The 16,688-nt window shown below is 55.2% G+C and overlaps 1 protein-coding gene across 4 annotated transcripts; it reads right to left on the reverse strand.

Moving 5' to 3' along the window:
- Positions 1-51: 51 nt before the first annotated feature.
- LOC112319420 (glycerol-3-phosphate acyltransferase 2, mitochondrial) lies at positions 52-10,046 on the reverse strand. 4 transcript variants are annotated; one of them, XM_045184900.2, is made up of 21 exons: positions 9,984-10,046; positions 9,736-9,849; positions 8,981-9,054; positions 8,486-8,590; positions 8,121-8,249; positions 5,772-5,871; positions 5,265-5,398; positions 4,852-4,951; positions 4,530-4,739; positions 4,079-4,198; positions 3,833-3,915; positions 3,408-3,526; positions 2,648-2,718; positions 2,312-2,570; positions 2,084-2,232; positions 1,890-1,967; positions 1,321-1,452; positions 1,120-1,240; positions 958-1,023; positions 687-742; positions 52-376 (listed from the first exon to the last, which is right to left on the reverse strand). In XM_045184900.2, exons 1-21 carry the CDS (start codon positions 10,044-10,046, stop codon positions 260-262), a joined length of 2,400 nt encoding a protein of 799 aa, XP_045040835.2. In that variant the 3' UTR covers positions 52-259. The 4 variants fall into 4 exon arrangements, with proteins under 4 accessions (XP_045040835.2, XP_045040836.2, XP_053780843.1 ...); XM_045184901.2 differs by having other exon boundaries at positions 180-376; positions 2,312-2,552; XM_053924868.1 differs by lacking the exon at positions 4,530-4,739 and having other exon boundaries at positions 180-376; positions 2,312-2,552.
- Between the last annotated feature and the right edge of the window lie 6,642 nt (positions 10,047-16,688).

The raw sequence follows: 16,688 nt of genomic DNA on the forward strand, positions 1-16,688 counted from the left end.
GTCATGGCGTGGGGAAGGAGAGCAGACACTGAGAACCTACACTAAAAGACACTGCTTGGCTTGGAAAGAGGACTTGTCCAGGCTAGTCCCCTCGTTTATCACACCACAGGGTGGAGAAGGCAAAAGGCGTTAAGAGACAATTAAACCTCAACAATTTTATTGGCCAACCAAGGGTCTGCAACAGCCTCTGGCTTCTGGCTTCAGGACTCAGCTATGTTCTGGGGCTGAGAAGTCTCAGCACAGGCTCCTCCCCACAGTTCTAGCCACAGATGAATTGCCGGATGAACTCTTCCAGCTTTTCCTGATTGTCCTGGCTGGTGAAGGTAGGGGACAGGTGGAGCATGGGGCCTGCAGGGCTGGGTGTCTGCTGCAGCACCTGTGCCATGGAGAAGGGCTGCGAGCACTCACCATGGGAGATTCCTGCAGTGAGACCCCTGGCCTTAGGCCTCAGGGTTTGAACAGTGCTGCCTCAAGCCACCCCAGCACCCCACCTGGGAGCAGACTGAGGCAGTGGTTTGGGAAACCAAGAGGGGCAGGAAAACCATCCCACTTTCTCCAACTCCTGTCACCACACCTGTTCTTGGGAGACACTGAGGAAAACCCCGGGTGGGCACAGGTGGGCTTCCCCGAGCAGGTCTATCATGTGGAAGCAGGGGGATAGGAGGAAGGTGAGAATGGCCTCTCACCCCCAAGTCTCGGAAGGTCCAGACAGCCCTGACGGCAAGACTTGGGTCTGCACACTCTGAATGAGAGGAAGAAGTGAAGCTCTAGTGGGTGCAGCTGGCACAGGCTTCTCTTCCTCTCGCTGGAAGAAGAAACCACCCAAGGCAGGGCTCAGACTGCACCCAGTGGCCCTCTCCACTCTGCAGCTCTCCTTCCTGCAGTGGGGCTGGCACTGCCCAGCAGAGGGCAGCAATGCCCTGCCTCCTGGGCACCACTTGGCTGTTTGGGACTCACCGAAGAAGCCATCCTCCCGGGCAGTGGCCTGTAAGAACTGGAACAGCTGCTCCGCATAGCCTGACTCTGTGGAGCAGAGGAGACTTAGGCCCAGCACAGGCAGAGCCCTGCCCCGAGCTCTCAGCCCCTCTTTGAGGACAGCCAGGGGAGTGCAGGCCTCACCTGAGTCAGGCAGCCGGCCCTGGTGGAGGAAGGTGGCAGCCTGTGCGAAGGCCCTGAGCAGTGGGCTGAGCAGGCGGCACAGGAAGAGGAAAAAGTCGGGGCAGCGAGACTGCTGACTGAGCTGGAGGGGGACAGGCCAGTGAGGACAGGCCCCACTGTCTCCCTACTGCTTCCTTCCCTGTCAGGGTTCTCCCAGCGCACCCTGAAGTACCGGCCCTCAGCCTCCTCGAAGTCGTCACTGTCACTATCAGTAAAGTCCCCACTCGGTTTCCACAGCAGCTTGGCGCTCAAATGCTGTCTCCCTGTGTCGCAGGCCTTCTGGGAGCCTGGGGTCTGGGGGCCAGAGGAGCCATCAGTCCCTGCCAGGTTGGCCAGTGTTCAGCCCTGAGTCCCCCAGATCAGGTACATGGCAGGCCAGGCACATAGAGGTACGACCAGTAAAAGCAGACCTAGGAGCCCACACAAGACCTGCTGAGCCAACCTGTAGGGTGAGAGGAAGTAGGCACCCACTCTCAAGGGCCACAGCCCTATGGACAAGAAATGTGGGGGCAGGAGGCATGCAGAGAACCTCAGAGGTACAACTGTGCAGACCCGTCATGATGCACACACGGGCCCAGGGCTGGTAGACACAAGTCCTAAGGCACAGTGCTGCACAGGCAGGACCCAGGCTTCCAGTCCCCACAGCATGCACGCAGCAGCTGTCACTCGGGGTGCGAGGCTGAGGGAGGCCAGACCCAGGCAGGAGCTTTGTCTCCAGTGGCTCTGCCTACCTCCTCGGCAACCAGGAGCCCGCACTGGATGAGACGGTCCAGCACCTCCTGACAGTAGCAGTAGGAAGACTGGCAGGGCTGGGGAGAAAGGCATCTCTGTGGCCTCAGGAGAGCCAGGCAGCGGGCAGGGCAGACACAGCCCCGCCTACAACCAAGCGGCACCTGGGTCTGAGGGGGCTGGAGGGAGGCCTGACCTGCAGCAGGAGCAGGTCCTGTGGCAGCAAGTGCAGCAGCAGCAGGACCTGGTGGTACAGCTCCTTCTGGCTCAGCAGCTCGATGCCCTGCAGCTCCCAGGGCCCCTCTGGCGGCACTCTGCCTGCCAGCAGCGCCCGAACTGCACAGGCTGGGAGGGGGCAGGGTGTGAGGAAGGAAGCCATCCCCTAACCCGACACCCAACCCACTCCTGGGCCCTCAGAACTCACCACCCACGGCCTCACTCAAGAAGGCAGGCAGCAGCTCAGAGCTCAGGCGTGCCAAGTGCATGAGGCCTGGGCTGGGCCGAGGCACCACCAGCAGGTCCCCCTGGCAAATGTGCAGCAGAGCCACGTGTGCCCGCAGCAGTTTCAGCGTGTGCTGTACCAGGCAGCGCAGCTGACCTGAGAAGCCCACGTCAAAGCCACGGAGCAGTATTTCCTCCGTCAGCCAGGCGAACTCTCCCAGGAGCTTAGACAGGAACACACCCTGGGTGGGTAGTGCCAGAGCTGAGCAGCAGGGCCACACCACTCCCCGGCCCTGCCTTCCCCTGCCACACTGCCTACCTTCCGATGCTTAAACAGCAGCAGCGTCGCCGTGATGGCTGTGCTCATCACCGCAGAGCTTGCCACGCTGGCTGCAGTTGGGGTGGAGGGACGTGGCTCGCTCAGGGGCCTGGGCCCAGCAGCTGGTTCCATCACCCCGTGTTTGAGCCAAGGACAGTCCCCTGCCTCCCTGGCTGCAACCTTCCCACCTCCCCAGCAACTCCACCCCAGGGAAGGGGAAACCAGGCCTGCCCGGTCCTCGGAGGCCACCCTTTCCAGTGGAGAACTGGCATTTGTCAAATGTGCTGAGACAGGGAGTTTGGGGACCTTTCCTGCCTTGTAGGCCTACCCATCAACCCACAGCCTCTGCCACAGAGGGGTACCTGAGAAAACAGTCGTAACGATCATTCTGTAGGAGCCCCCTCATGCATTGTTCCACTCAGTCAATGTCACCCCATTTACAGCTCAGGAGATCAGGCTCAGAGAGGTGACGTGGGGAGCCAAGGCAGGGCCAGGGTGACCTTGGGTAGGTGGCCTAGACCCTGGCATCTGTCCTTACACGCTATCCTCTGTGGCTCAGGCAGCCATCTGTGTGCACTCATTAGGGCTCCCTTGTGCTCTCCCTGTTTGCCACACTCCTCACACATCACAAGTGGGTCACACAGGAGGGAGGGTCAGGTGCAGAGACCCATTTGGAATGGAGGGCTCTGACAACCCACTGACCTAGAGAGGAGGAACAGCTCAGGACTGTCCCCAAAGGCCCAGACCTAGTTTCCCTCACCATTCCGGATGTGACGGCTCAGCCTCCTGACCAGGAGCTGGTCCTCTTCCTTGAGGGCCAGAAGGGGCCCAGTTACTGGGGTCCACTCCTGCTCCTTCTCAGTGTCCGGGATGACAGCACTGGGAGAGAGGCAGATCACAGGACGGGAGGAGCCAGCCTACAGACAGTCTTGGGGAAGCCTAGAGCTTTCTCAGAAGTGTTTCCCCAGGCCAGCCTAGCCTCAGGGCAGAGTTGGTCCTGTACCCCAGCTCCTTTCAGCCTCTGCCATTTCCCACACTCAGATTAGAGGCAAGGAGGGGTCCCAGGCACTGTTCTAGATGACCCAGAATATCTGGTGAGGGGAAGCTGGAGCTGGAGATGTCTGTGGCTCTGTGCTGGAAAACCACCTGCCATGCCCTGGGGCTCACACCCTCCCCTGCCCCTACCTTTGGCCCAGCACGATGGGCTGCAGCAGCTGCTCCAGGGTCTGCCTGCTGCCCCAACAGCTTCTGGCATTGATAGTGTATTCCTGTCCAGGACAAAGCTCTCAGGTTGCCTGTTTGCCCACCAGGAAACCTGTACACAGCTCACAGGTGGGTGAGGCTATCCCCACAGTGGCAGTGAGGGCCAGGCTGCCAGAAGCCCCATTACAGACCTCAGGTCCTCCCAGCTTTGCCCAACAGACTCCGTACCTGCAGGGAGAAGGGCTGGGACAGGTGCACACGGACGCAGGTCTGGGGACTGCAGCACCAGCCTCGCAGGCTCCGCACGACAGCCAGAGCTACTGTCCACAGCCCCAGCGGGGCCGTGGCCTGTGGGGAGAAAGGGACTGAGGGAACTGGGTCGCCTGGAGCACTGCTCTCTGCTCAACTTTATCTTGCAAATGGTACATGACCATGACCTCTCTAAGCTCATTTTCTCATCTGTAAAACAGGAGGAATCCCTCCCTAGTGGGGTCTTTGGAGGATGAAACAGGATGACAGCACCTGCGCGGCAGGTGCCACAGGATGGCTGTGGGGGAACACTCCTTGGCACCACCCTGACCCGAGCCCTGCGGGGCACTCAGCCACTGGACACAATAGACAGTGTCTCTTCTCTGGAGATGGTATCCACTTGGAGTCCCAAGGGGCAGGAGGGTCTCACATGGTGTGCATCACGTGCATCTGGAACCAGGTCATAGGTGACGGCCACTGGCACCAGCATAGCATCTTGGACAGTGCCCACCTGGACTGCCTGGACCACCAGTCCCAGCCAGGCCTGGCCCAGGGCTGACAGCCAAGGGCCCTGTGTCCCAGGGAGCTCTTCCAGGAAGATAAGTAGGGGCTGCCTGCTGACCAGCAGCTGCTCCACAACCTAGATAGGGGTGGGGAGGTAGCGACAGAGGCAGGTATCAAGCAAGGCCAGAGTAGCACTAGGCACCTATACCCTGGCTTGGCCCCATGCAAATACCACTGGGGGCACTCACCGCGTGGACCAGAGCCCTTGCAAGAACCCCATCAGAGTTGTCCAGGGAGAGGTTGGCCTCTGGGGGCAGGAAAATCCCCCCAAGCTTCCTCAGCAGAGCTCTGGGACACAGGGCAGACAGAGCCTGATGAGGGAAGGGGCTCCGGAGATGGGACCAAGCAGGAGGTTAGTGACAATGCTGGCCCACACGGGGCCAGCCTGGATTCTGCCTGAACATGCTGAGGCCAGGCATGGCCCCAGAAACCATAGCTGACCATCTGAGCCCACAGGCTGGACTGGTGGGAGGTTGGGAACTAAGGGGCCAAGAAGAGGGCCTGTCGGGAGCTGCTGCCAGCACACCCCCGCCCGCATCCCCACATAACCCTGCCCCAGCCTGGGGACTGCCATGTATGTGTAGGGCCACACAGCTTTTACCTGAGGACGGGGGAGCAGGCACGGGGGTCCCAAGCCACACGGAGCACACCCAGGCCCTGGGACAGCAGCACAAAGGGCAGTAGGAGCCCGTCCAGGAGTGACTTGTGGGTAGAGAGGAGGACGAGAGGCAAGCCCTGCTTGGGGAAAGCCAGAGGGAAGTGCCAACCCGTCTCCACCCTGAAGATGCAGGGAGCTGAAACCCTGCGCCTCCAGACCCAGGGCAGCCACAGAAGGACGAAGGGTTTGGCTGTGCAGTTCTCCCTCAGAGCACATTTCCCAAAAGGAGAGGTGCTCTTTTGACAACCTTTAAGGTAATGCACTGGTGTAATGGTTGTTAAGACCATGAAAAGACTTCAGAGGAAGCCCGTTGGAGCAGAGCTGTGAGACACGAAAAGAAGGTCATCAAAGAGTAGGGGAGTTTTCCCACCAGGGGGCGGGGCTGGTCCTCAGTCAGGGCTTGGCCAAGGTCTGCTCCTACCACCGCATCCCACTGGAGGGCAGGCTTACCGCCTGGGCAGCCTGGTGGACCATCTTCATATGGCCCTTGTGGAGCTGCACATTCAGGAAGAGGCGGCTCAGGAACCGCAGCACCGCCCAGCTGAACAGCCTGGAGAGCAGCAAGAACCAGTCTGAGGTGTGGCAGGCACTGCCCACAAGGCAGGCCCCCCCAGCATCTCAGAGGGCCTCCAATACAGTCCCTATTTTACAGAAGAGGAAAGTGAGGCTCAAAGAGGTTACAGAAACTGCTGAGTAGTGGAGAAAGCTAGGAAGTGCTGGACTGGCAGGCAGGCCTGACACCAGAGTCCAGGCCTGTGGGATGCTGGTACCCCCCCAGGAAGACCTGCTGGTACAGCTGCTTCACATTAGCCTCAGAACATCTCCCTGCCCCAGTTTACCCCAAAGGAGATTAGCAGACTAAGACTCTCTCCAGGCATAACCTGGCCTGCTCTTTGCAAATTGCTGGGAAAGGTGAAACAAAAAGGGAGGATTTTGTGATAAAAGAAGGAAAGAGGAAAATTGAAAGGGACTGGCTTTAAATGAGAGCAGAAGCGTAGATGCAGGCAGCATGATGTGGCGGACAAGCAGCATGCCCTCGTCTGATGGCACGAGATGGGCCATCGGCCGATGGGGGAAGGCTCAGAAGGGGCCGTTTGGACTGCAGCCTTGCCCCTTGGAAAACTGCACTCAGAAGGAAGCAGGTCCACATGGTATTTTCTCCTTCAGCAACGTTTGGCTGCTCCGACACAGAGAAGGCAGGTTGCTGGGTTCAAACAGAACCAATTGTGCCCAATGACTCCTTCATAGGGGTGTTGTTATCGTGATGAGCCCTGGAATTGAAGCTGCACCAGGAGGGGCTAACGTCCAGTATAAAGGTGGCCAGGGCAGGGGACTGGAAGTCTCAAAAAGTTAAAAGAATTTTTGTGTGGAGAGCCAGTCAAAGTCACCAACCTCCTCTACTTTCTATCCTTCCTCAGTTAACTTCTCAGCTCTGCCGGGACAGCTGAGCCTGACACACACTGCTCTGTGCCCCTTTTCCCTCCACAACTCACCCGTACCCTCACTTTAACCGTCACCCCTGTACTAACGCTCTGCAAATGCACATCTCTTGCCCCAGCCTCCCTTCTGAGTTCCAGACTCACATAAACAAGTGCCTCCGCCAGCACATCAGGTATCTGAAACTCTATTATCCAAGACATCCTTTGTGGGACGAACTCACTCTTCCTGAACCGGCACCCTCTATCCACACCACCAGGTACTGAGACAGAAACCAGTTCGCCTGTGAGCTTCCCCTTTTCCCTCACTGCCCCACCCTGACCTCCAGTCCATCAGTGGGTCCCGTTAATTTCACATTGGTCTCTCAATCCATTTGTCCAACCTCTACTGTCACCTCCTATCCAAGCCATCACCATGTCTCTCCTGGACTAACAAATCAGCCTCCCAGATGGCCTTCTGTTCTCTACTCTTGATCCTAATTAATCTTGCTGTCATTCCCTACTTAAAACCTTTCCATTACTTGTCACCACACTTAGAAATCAAAATCCAAACTTCCTGTACAACCTTGTGTATCTGGTCCCTTCTACCTCTCATTTCATCCCCAAGAGCTCACTGGCCAGCTTCCAGCCACCTCGGCTTCATGAGCAAACCTGGCCCTTCCCTGCGGCCATAGCTCACGCTATTCACTCTAGTGGGACTGTTCTGACCATCCGTGCACCCCTCCCCCCAAGACTGGCTCCTTTCCCCCTTTCATCCCTGTTTGGCAAGTCTCTTCCTCCCCTCCAGGTGCTGTTCTCGCAGCCATGTGTATCTCTGTTCCCTCTGACCTGCACACCCTTCCTTCCCCTGGAATAGCACCTGCATCTAGAAGGAGCTCTGACTGTGCAGACAAATGCGAGAGGGAGCAGGTGGTGACAGTAGGAGGGATGCAGGAGGGAGGCTGGGTGCTGACAAGATCAGGGAACCAGTCACCACTGCCCCTCTCCCTCTCTCCACAGGAACCTGACCTGTGGAGATGTGAAAAGATGGAGGGTGGTCTGGAGTCTGGTTCACGTCCAGGGGTTCCTGGAGTGACCCCCAAGACAGTCAACACCCAGGCCAGCAGTGGTGAGAAACTGGGCTGGAAGGTGGAGGCTGGCTCTGATCAAAGCCCCATCCCATATCCAACTGGTCCCACCAAGGAGCCAGCTGTCTTCAAAAGGTCTCAGTGTCCAGATTAGGGGCTCCCTCAGCCCCTCTGGTAACACACCATCTGGCTCCCCAGAGTGTGTGTGGGGTCTAATCCTTTCCCAAGCCCAGTCAACACCCACTCTCCAGAAGGGCAAAGGCTGTAGGGGCATGTGTCCCTTAGCACAAAGTTACCTGATCAGGAAGGGGCGAGGCGGGGCCTGGATGTGACCCAGGATGCGCTGTACCTCTTTCTTCACAAGGCCGGGCACCTGGCCTTCCCCAGCCCCACCTGGGGCCCTTCCTGCGATGACATTCTGTACACTACGGTGTAGGGGAAGTGGTGTCAGACTGGGGCACCACTTACTCAGGTCATTTCCATTAACCCCATAGCCTCCCCAGGGCACAGCTTCCAGTCTTTACCCTCCATTTTTAAGGTAGGGACCTAGGCAAAGCTAACATTCTAGAAGCCAGCCCACTCAACCACCCCTGCCTGAGCCTCTGTCATCCTTTCAAGGATCCTAGAAGTGCCAGCCCAACCCCAGTGCCTGCCTCCTCACCCAGTGCTTTCCATGACCTTCTGTAGCTCATCCCAGCAGGGGGGTATGTGCTGCTCCAGGGACCACAAGAAGTAGCAGAGCCTCCGAACCAGCCAGCCCCGAAACCTGAGCACAGACCCCGAAACAGGGTGAAGATCTTTTAGAGGGTCTACCTCCCACTAGGACCCACGGAGGATAGTCCATGAGGAAGGGATCACACCCCAGTCCCACGGCCTGAGAACACCTGAGCTTGGCTTATCACTGAGCAGGATGAGGAAGCACCTGTCTCGTTCCCACCCCCTCCCGCTGAGTGGGGCACCGACACACAATGGGCAGCCCATAAATGCTAACAGAAGGAACTACCGGAGAGTTTCTGCCCATCCCTGCCTCTCCTGCCTGTGGGTGTGCAGCAAGGGCAGGGGACTTCTTTCCCATTGAAGGAAGAAATTGACACCACAAAGAAGGGTCCTAGCAGCCCCACCCCTCAGGGCCCTGCTCACCCCTGCCTTTGACTACCTGGTGTTCTCCTCCTTTACCAGGATCACATTGCAGAAGCCCAGATCCATTATGCTTCTGTGGAAGAGGGACTCCTGCCCAAGACGGGGCAGGGATAGCATGCGTGACTTTGGGGGGCCTTTGCAAACCAGCAAAGGAAAGCCCCTGCTCTGTCTTTGCGGTCTCTGCCTGATGGACTATCGTGCCTGCCAGGAGACAGGACTGTAGCACAGCATTTCCCCAAAGATCCTGAAGCTCATTCAGGAAACAGGGTCCTGTGGTCAAAACGGAAGGGCTGCCTTCTCCACAGCACCAGCCACTTGGACAGGGCCATATTAAAGTCTCTGAGGCCTCTCATCTACCGCAGAGAACATACATATGGCCCAGGTCTCCACCAGAACTGTGGGTCTCATCAGTACCAGCACGTGAGGCATGAACACACAGGAAGACCTCAAGCCTGTGCTGAGTGCTGGGTGACTCTGAGGGGGCGGGTCCCCCAAAATGAACAACAGCACCGTGCAAGCATGCGCAGATCCCAGCTCTCTAGCCACACTGTTCTCTCAGGCACCTCTGCACCTCCCCACCCAACTCTCCTAGGGCTGCGAGCCAGTCCCAGGCCAACAACACAACCAGTACCAGTGCCTCCATCCCCTGAAAGACAGGAGCAAAGGCATGGGCAGGGAGGGCCAAGCTTGGAAGGACATAAGGGAAACCATGGCTCCCACAACCAAGATACCCCAAGCTCCGAGGGTGGGGCTCAGTCTTACATTACTCACCCAGCTCTTGGGGGTGCAGGTCTGGCAGCAGCGACCCACAAAGGGGCGATATTTCCCCAGGAATGGAGTGATAGCCTCTAGCTTCGTCCCCAAGCCTGAGGACCACTGGCTGGTCTGGAAAGTGGCCGCAGAGAGAGATGGGAAGATTCAACATCCTTGGCAGAGGGAGGGAGCCTCCAAGAGTGAGGTGCTCAGGAGGGGAGGTGGGAGAGCAGAGGGTGTTCTGGGAATGCAAGGGGCCATACTACCTCCTGGCCATTCTGGCTGCTCCTCTGCTGAGTTTGGAGTCTAGCTCCCAACATAGCATCCATGGGGGCCTATAAGATCTGAGAAAGGCCACCTGCTTCTCTTCCTCTCACCACAAGAACCTGACCTGGGGAGAGATGGAAGGATGGAGGGGCTACTGGAGTCTGGGCCACAACCTGGGGTTCCTGTGGTGACCACCAAATTTCCATCCCTGGGACAGACAGACAGCATCCAGGACAGCAGTGATGAGAAACTGGGCTGGAAGCTGGCTTAGACCAAAGCCATGCCCTATACCCAGCTGGTCCCACCAAGAAGCCAACTGTCCTCAAAAAGTGTCAGTGTCCAGATCAGGGGTGACCTGAGGGCTAACTTAAAGGAAATCAGTCGTCTTACCATCAATACCCAGCCCGCATGTCCCAGCACAAATGCGGGCTATACGGGAGACGCAGACCCCTTCTGTGCAGAGGGAAAGAACAAGGCTGGGTTGGCAGGAAAGAGGCATGTGACTGCCAAAGAGGTACAGGGCCATTGCCACAAGGCCACCAGGTCCTGTTCAGCTGCTCTTCTCCACACAAGAGGATGGCCCTTCACCTACTCAAACATTACAGGAATATGGGCCAGGTACTAGGTGGGGGAGAGCTGGGGAGGTGGGACACAGGAAATACAACATAGATCTATCCCCAGGAATGGTCATAGGATTGGAGACTAGACAAACTTTTCCACAATACAACCCCTCTCATACAGCACTCTCAGCAGAAGATCCCATTGGGTATCTCCTCAGCCCCTCCTTCTCATAATATTCCTCTGAACTACCAGACATCTATTCCATAAAGCAGCACTGAACCCCTCCTGGCCCAGAAATTAGGCCCTAAAAACTCTACCCTGATCTCTCACCATGTCCCTGATGGGTAGGCTGGTCTAGCTATTTACATTATCCCTGGCCCCACCACATACTGCACATGCCCATGTGGGTGTGCCTTTCCCCTTCCTACCGACTTCTCCCCATGGCTCTAAGTCCATGATGTTGCTAGATCATCCTCTCTTTTCCCCTCCTTGGTTCCCCCTCCCGGAGCTTGCCGGCCTAGGATCCTCCTCCAGAGCTAAGGTTTCACTTCCTCAAGTCATCCAAAAGAGTCCTGAGGGCCGGGGTTGCAACTGACTCATCTCTGACCATCAGTCTGCGTGCACAGGTGAGGGACCCAGGAAGTGCCAGATGACTGGCTGTGATTTCCTCTCCCAGAATTCCTCTGGACCTCTCCTCCTTTCCCTAATTACCACTGTTTAAAACTGTAAAGCCAAGTGGTACTCAGGATTGCAATCCCTGCAGTTCATGAGCTCTGGTAGACTCACCCCAAATGCACTTCCTGTTCATAGACACTTGGCACAGGGAGCTCCCACGCCATCTGGGGAGTCCTGCTTGCTTTGCAAGGAGGAGGTCTGCTCCTCCGCCTCAGACCACTTCTCTCTCAAAATCTAACCCCACTAGATCTGTGCTAACCCTATCAGGACCAGAAAGAGTAAAAGACAAGGCTAGGGGTAACTGCCATTCACCAATTACGTCAACTACTCACCTCACACAATCCAGAGGTCAGGTCTGTGATATATCTTTCAGCACCCGGGTCCCCCAAATGGGGATCTGTGTCAGTCTTAGCTCCTACCTGAACACCCCCTCCCCCAGGTGGCCAGCTGGCATCCTGAGAGCCAAACGCAGTTCACATACTTGCTTTCTGACACACAGTATTTGAGACTTGAATTAACATCATTTAAAACTAGAGAGCTTGTTAGGTTAAAAGTTATGGTTTTTAGCTGCTGCGGTTAAAGAGAAAACAAACAGACCCTGAGACCTGGCATCTGTGGTCGGCGGCCCACAGGACCTCAGAGGGTAGAGCCTGGGAGCCACTGTCCCTTTAGCCCGGCAGCAGGCACCTCCACGTGGGCCGCCGTATCAGTACACCTTTTGCCTGAACCCCGCTCACACCTGTTTAAAGCCCCCCATCAAAGGATGACATCCCAATCTGTTCCCTACGGAGAAGCACAGCTTGAACGTGACCTCTTCGCCCGTAGGCCCCAGCCCGGCGGCCCTCAGAACGTGGCCCCACACCAGGCCCACGGCGCGCGCTCCCTGCACAGTCCGAGAATGCGGAGAGGGCACCTGCCCCAGGAGCAGGGTCAAGCGTCTGACTCTGCCGCACGGGCGCACACACACGTCTAGGGTGACCACAGGTGAGGCCCCAGCGCAGCAGTGTCGCCACCGAGGCCCTCACACCACTGCCGGCAAGGAATCACTGCATGGCAGGCCCTCGGGCCACCACTCCTCCACCCCGTCCATCCCCAGGACGGTCACCCAGGTGCCTCCTGAAGCGGAAAGGCCCCGAAGGATTCTGGGACCTGTCCGCACCGGCCCAGCAGTGACTCAGTGGGTCTTACCTCACATCCACCACTAACTCCCTCCAAAGCCGCAGTTTATCAGTAAGCCAACTGCCGGGACTGGAGGCCCTGCGTGCCCATCATGAAGGCAGCCCTGGGAGCCAATGGAAATGCACGCTGTGCCCGAAGCCCCGCCCCATAGCACCACCACGCACACGGAGAGCGGCTTGGCCACGTGATCCAGTCCCCAGGGCAGGCCCCGGGGGGCGGACTGTGCTACTCGTCGTGTGGTACGGACTTCCGGTGGTGGGCCTGGGTTGTTGCTGAGTCTGTGGCAGTGAGCTGGGACCTGCTGTGTTTCCCAGGAGGCTCCACGCTTCTTCCCCCACCACTCCGTGCCTGAGGATCCCTGGAGACGTCTGTGAGACCCCAGGTACCCAAAAGTAGGACAGGGACTCGACCACAGCCAGGTTCTAATGAAAGTATATTCTAACCCGGGCTGGTGTGGCGCAGTGGATTGTGTGCCCACCTGTGAACCAAAGGGTCGCTGGTCCGATTCCCAGCAGGGGCACATGCCTGCGTTGCAGGCCAGGTCCCAGTAGAGACACATGAGAGGCAACCACACATTGATGTTTCTCTCCCACTCTTTCTCCCTCCCTTCCCCTCTAAAAATAAAAATTTTAAAACAATTTTTCTGGTCTACACAAGCCGCTAGAGTTTAGGCTCTAGCAAAATTCTGAGTTGGGAACACTTAGAAAAGGCAGAGGATCACCAGAAGCCAGCATTGGGTCATGAAAAACAAATTAAGCCTCCCCAGTGTCATTTCCTTTGTTGATTAGAACGCCAGATCAGTCAGGGACGTGCTGCAATCACGAGGTGCCTATTTCAGCTGGTCCTATGGCCAGTATTTATTCGTGCGGTTATATAATTAATACCTGACTCCTCTCTTGGCTCTAAGCTCCAGGTGCATGAGCTCATGCCTCTTTTGACTGTTACCAGCACACAGCAGGGGATCAGCAAGTAGCAGGCAAGCCATATAGACTACATGAAAGATGGAATAACTGGTTTGTTCCCACACAGCCACCTATGTAATGAGCCCACTTGAAATGCCAGAGAATTCCAGTTTCGAACACTATGGCACTGCCTGAGCAAAGCCACATCGGAGCCTGGCTGGGCCCAAGAGCGCAAGGCTGGTTCACGTTCCTCCCTCTGGTCTGACTCACCGCCTCTGATGTGACTGCCTCCACCCTTCCCCTCCAGGGTATAGCCATATCTCTCTCTTTATGGTGCCACTTTTTGTCTATCTGCCCAGGCTGTATGTGTCCACCCACTTTAACCTCTATTTGCAATGTCCTTTTCGCACTTGCAGTATCCATTTTGTCCCCTGTCTCCTTTGGTATCAGGGTGCATTGGCCACAGCTAGACCCTGAGATTCTGAAGCTGAAAAACAAAACAAAACACCTTTATTTTGAAGTTGTAAGTTGCCTCCTAAGAGAACAGACTTGAATTTATCCAACACCTGTTTGTTCTGGGAATTCCATCTGTGCAGGCAGTTGAGTTTTTGCAGTTGTCAGTAGGGAGACTTGATGCTGAAAAGTCGTCTGAAGACAGAGGCTTCCAACTCGAAAGTTGGACAGGTTGTGATGGCGGAGACCCATCTTTCATCTAGTAGAGTTCTGTCCTCTGTTACGTTGTTTGTTTGGAAGAAATATGTTTTGTTTTTTGTTTACTGCAATTAAGATATTTCAAAAGCATCACCTCTCAGACCTGGATCTTAACCGGGGTACCAAGGAGTCAGTGTCCTCCTCTTCAAGTCATTTGCAGAAAATGTGAAGCTTCAATGTAGCAAAATCTACAAGATTGACAGTGGCTGACCCTGGGCAAAACAGAAACTCTCCAGCCCCACTCAACCTGGTGTGGACTTTGGGAGCCCCACCGTGGGCTCAGGACAGACCACATCACCCAGAATGTTCTGGCACATGTAATTGACACCTTGGACCCAGAGGGATCAAGGCCTGGCATGTGGTTGGGGGCCTGTGCCCCCTGAGTGGGCCTTTCTGCTGTACATTATCTAGAGAAGAGGGCTTGGGCTGGCATTTGTCTGGGCACAGGTACTCTAGCCCCTGGCTCTAGGGCTCACCAGAGGGTTGGGGAAAGGGTCCCTCTCTGGGTTATCCTCCCAGGTCTACAAGCTCAGCAGTCATCTCTAGACATAACCACTGGTTGTGCTCTGTGGTGTAGTTCCCATCCATTACTCCAGAGCCCTCTATAAAGTCTTGTTAAACATAGCAGCAAACTACAGGCCACTTTCTCCAGGGGCAAGGTTGGCTGCTCAATGGACAAAAACTTGAACCAAGAGGCTTTGGGGTAGAGGGTGTAAAGTTCTTTGTAATAATGGGAATCTGGGATTCTATGAAGGCCAGGGATGATATGAAAAGTTAATGGTCTGATGGCCTGAGGGAAAGGGTATTTCATGCTACAGGGCTCCGTCCTCCACCCCAACAACTTAGATGATGTCCCAGAAGGCAGGTTTAGCTTAGCCTTCTGGCAGTTGCCATAAAACAAAAAGGAGTAAAGGGTATTTTCTGACAGATTTAGGATTCAAAGACATTTCGAGAAAAGGGAAATTATAACCAAAAAGAGCCCCAACCTAAGAGAGCCTGGTGATACCTGAGGGATGACAGCTCAGTAGGGTGGACAGAAAGCTGGACTTGTTGTTGGGCTTTCTGTCCAGTGGGACTCTTCCTTTCCACCAATTTGAACTCACACACACTTAAGCCAAGAGATAATGGGTTGACTCACATAACTAGAAAGTATAGGCATGTTAGCTTTAGGCATGGCCAGATCCAGTGATCAAAACAACATTCTCAGGCCTCTGATTCTCATGTGTCTGCACTGCTTGTCTCTCCTTGGTTTTTGACCTTTCTGAAGGCTCTCTCCTATACCAAGATGACTGCCCAAGACTCACCCACTTCCCTTAGCAACCTTAGTAGAAAAAAATGCCTCTCCCTCAACATCCATATGAAAACCCCAGGGGAGACTCTGTCCTGCTCGGATCATCTGCCATTTTCTCAGCCAATCAGTGAGCCTACAAGGTGTAATGCTGTGTTGGCTCCACCATTTCCCTGAATGTATGCAATGAGGGGGACACTGTGATTGACCCCTGACCCCTCGAGCCGGAATGGAGTGTGGAGGGACGTTCAGGAAAGGGATGCGACTGACAAAAGCAGCATGTCCCCCATGGTGTCTGCTGCTGACTTTCCAACACTAGGCTGGGACATTAGTCTGATCTCTTCTGTATCCCAAGGCCCAGCACTGTGGACTCTTGATAAATAGTTGTTGAGTGATGAATGGATCTTAGTTTTTCTATTGCATGGGGGTGATAATCTGTCTACTATCTTGGCATGTTGGGGTGGGGCTCAATAAGATCATGGAGTGCATGGGCTTAACAAGCATGACTGATCCTGTACACATCAGGGATGATGGTGAGCCAGCCAGTGTCACAAAGTGATGCTGACCAGCAGGGTTGGGACACCCTAGAGAAAGCCAGAAGTTACTCTGCTGCTCTGTGATCTCCTTGCCCCTACCTCAGGCGGGGAGGAGGCCCCTTACAAGTGTGTGCATTTCCTCCATATTACTTGGGTTTTTTCTATCCAGAATACATAAGTTCTTTAACAGCATTTTTCCTCCCATTGCCTAACTTGCTGGGAATAGAGGTGTGCTGAGGAATGTTCCAGGCCCACTCTTTCTTCCTCTTGGAGATGTCCTCTCCAGCATTAATTTAACATACTCCATCCATTGCCTGCTAATTGCAAAGTGAATTTTACACTCCAAGTAGAGTAAGCTTTTTCTCTTGGGAGGGGTATCAGTTCTCCCTAAATTTATCTATAACTTCACTGTAATCCTAATAAAAATTCCAGCTACATGAACTTCCTCTGAAATGTGTGAGAAGGGAGAAAGGTCTACAGATGCCTAAGTAAAAGGAGGGGCACAGGAAAGTTGCTGCCACAGAGAGTCAGACATACAATAACATTGTTTTTAACCAGTATGGTGTTAGTGGAAAATTGGACAACCCATTGGGACAGCATGGAGAGTTCAGAGATGGATCCTGGTTATAGGGGAGCTTAAGGTTCAATAAAAGTTGCATCAAAAATCAGTGGGGAAAGAATTGTTCTTACTGGAGAAACTCTGGCTTTATAGAAAAAAAAATGTAATCTCATACATGATGAGTCCTGAGAAGGTGGATTAAAAAGTCAATGTGGGCCTGGCTGGGTGGCTCAGTTGGTTGGAGCATCATCGCATACACCAAAAAGTTGTGGGTTCAATCCTCAGTCCTAGGT

Source organism: Desmodus rotundus, chromosome 5, assembly GCF_022682495.2.
Source record: "Desmodus rotundus isolate HL8 chromosome 5, HLdesRot8A.1, whole genome shotgun sequence".
NCBI lineage: Eukaryota > Metazoa > Chordata > Mammalia > Chiroptera > Phyllostomidae > Desmodus > Desmodus rotundus.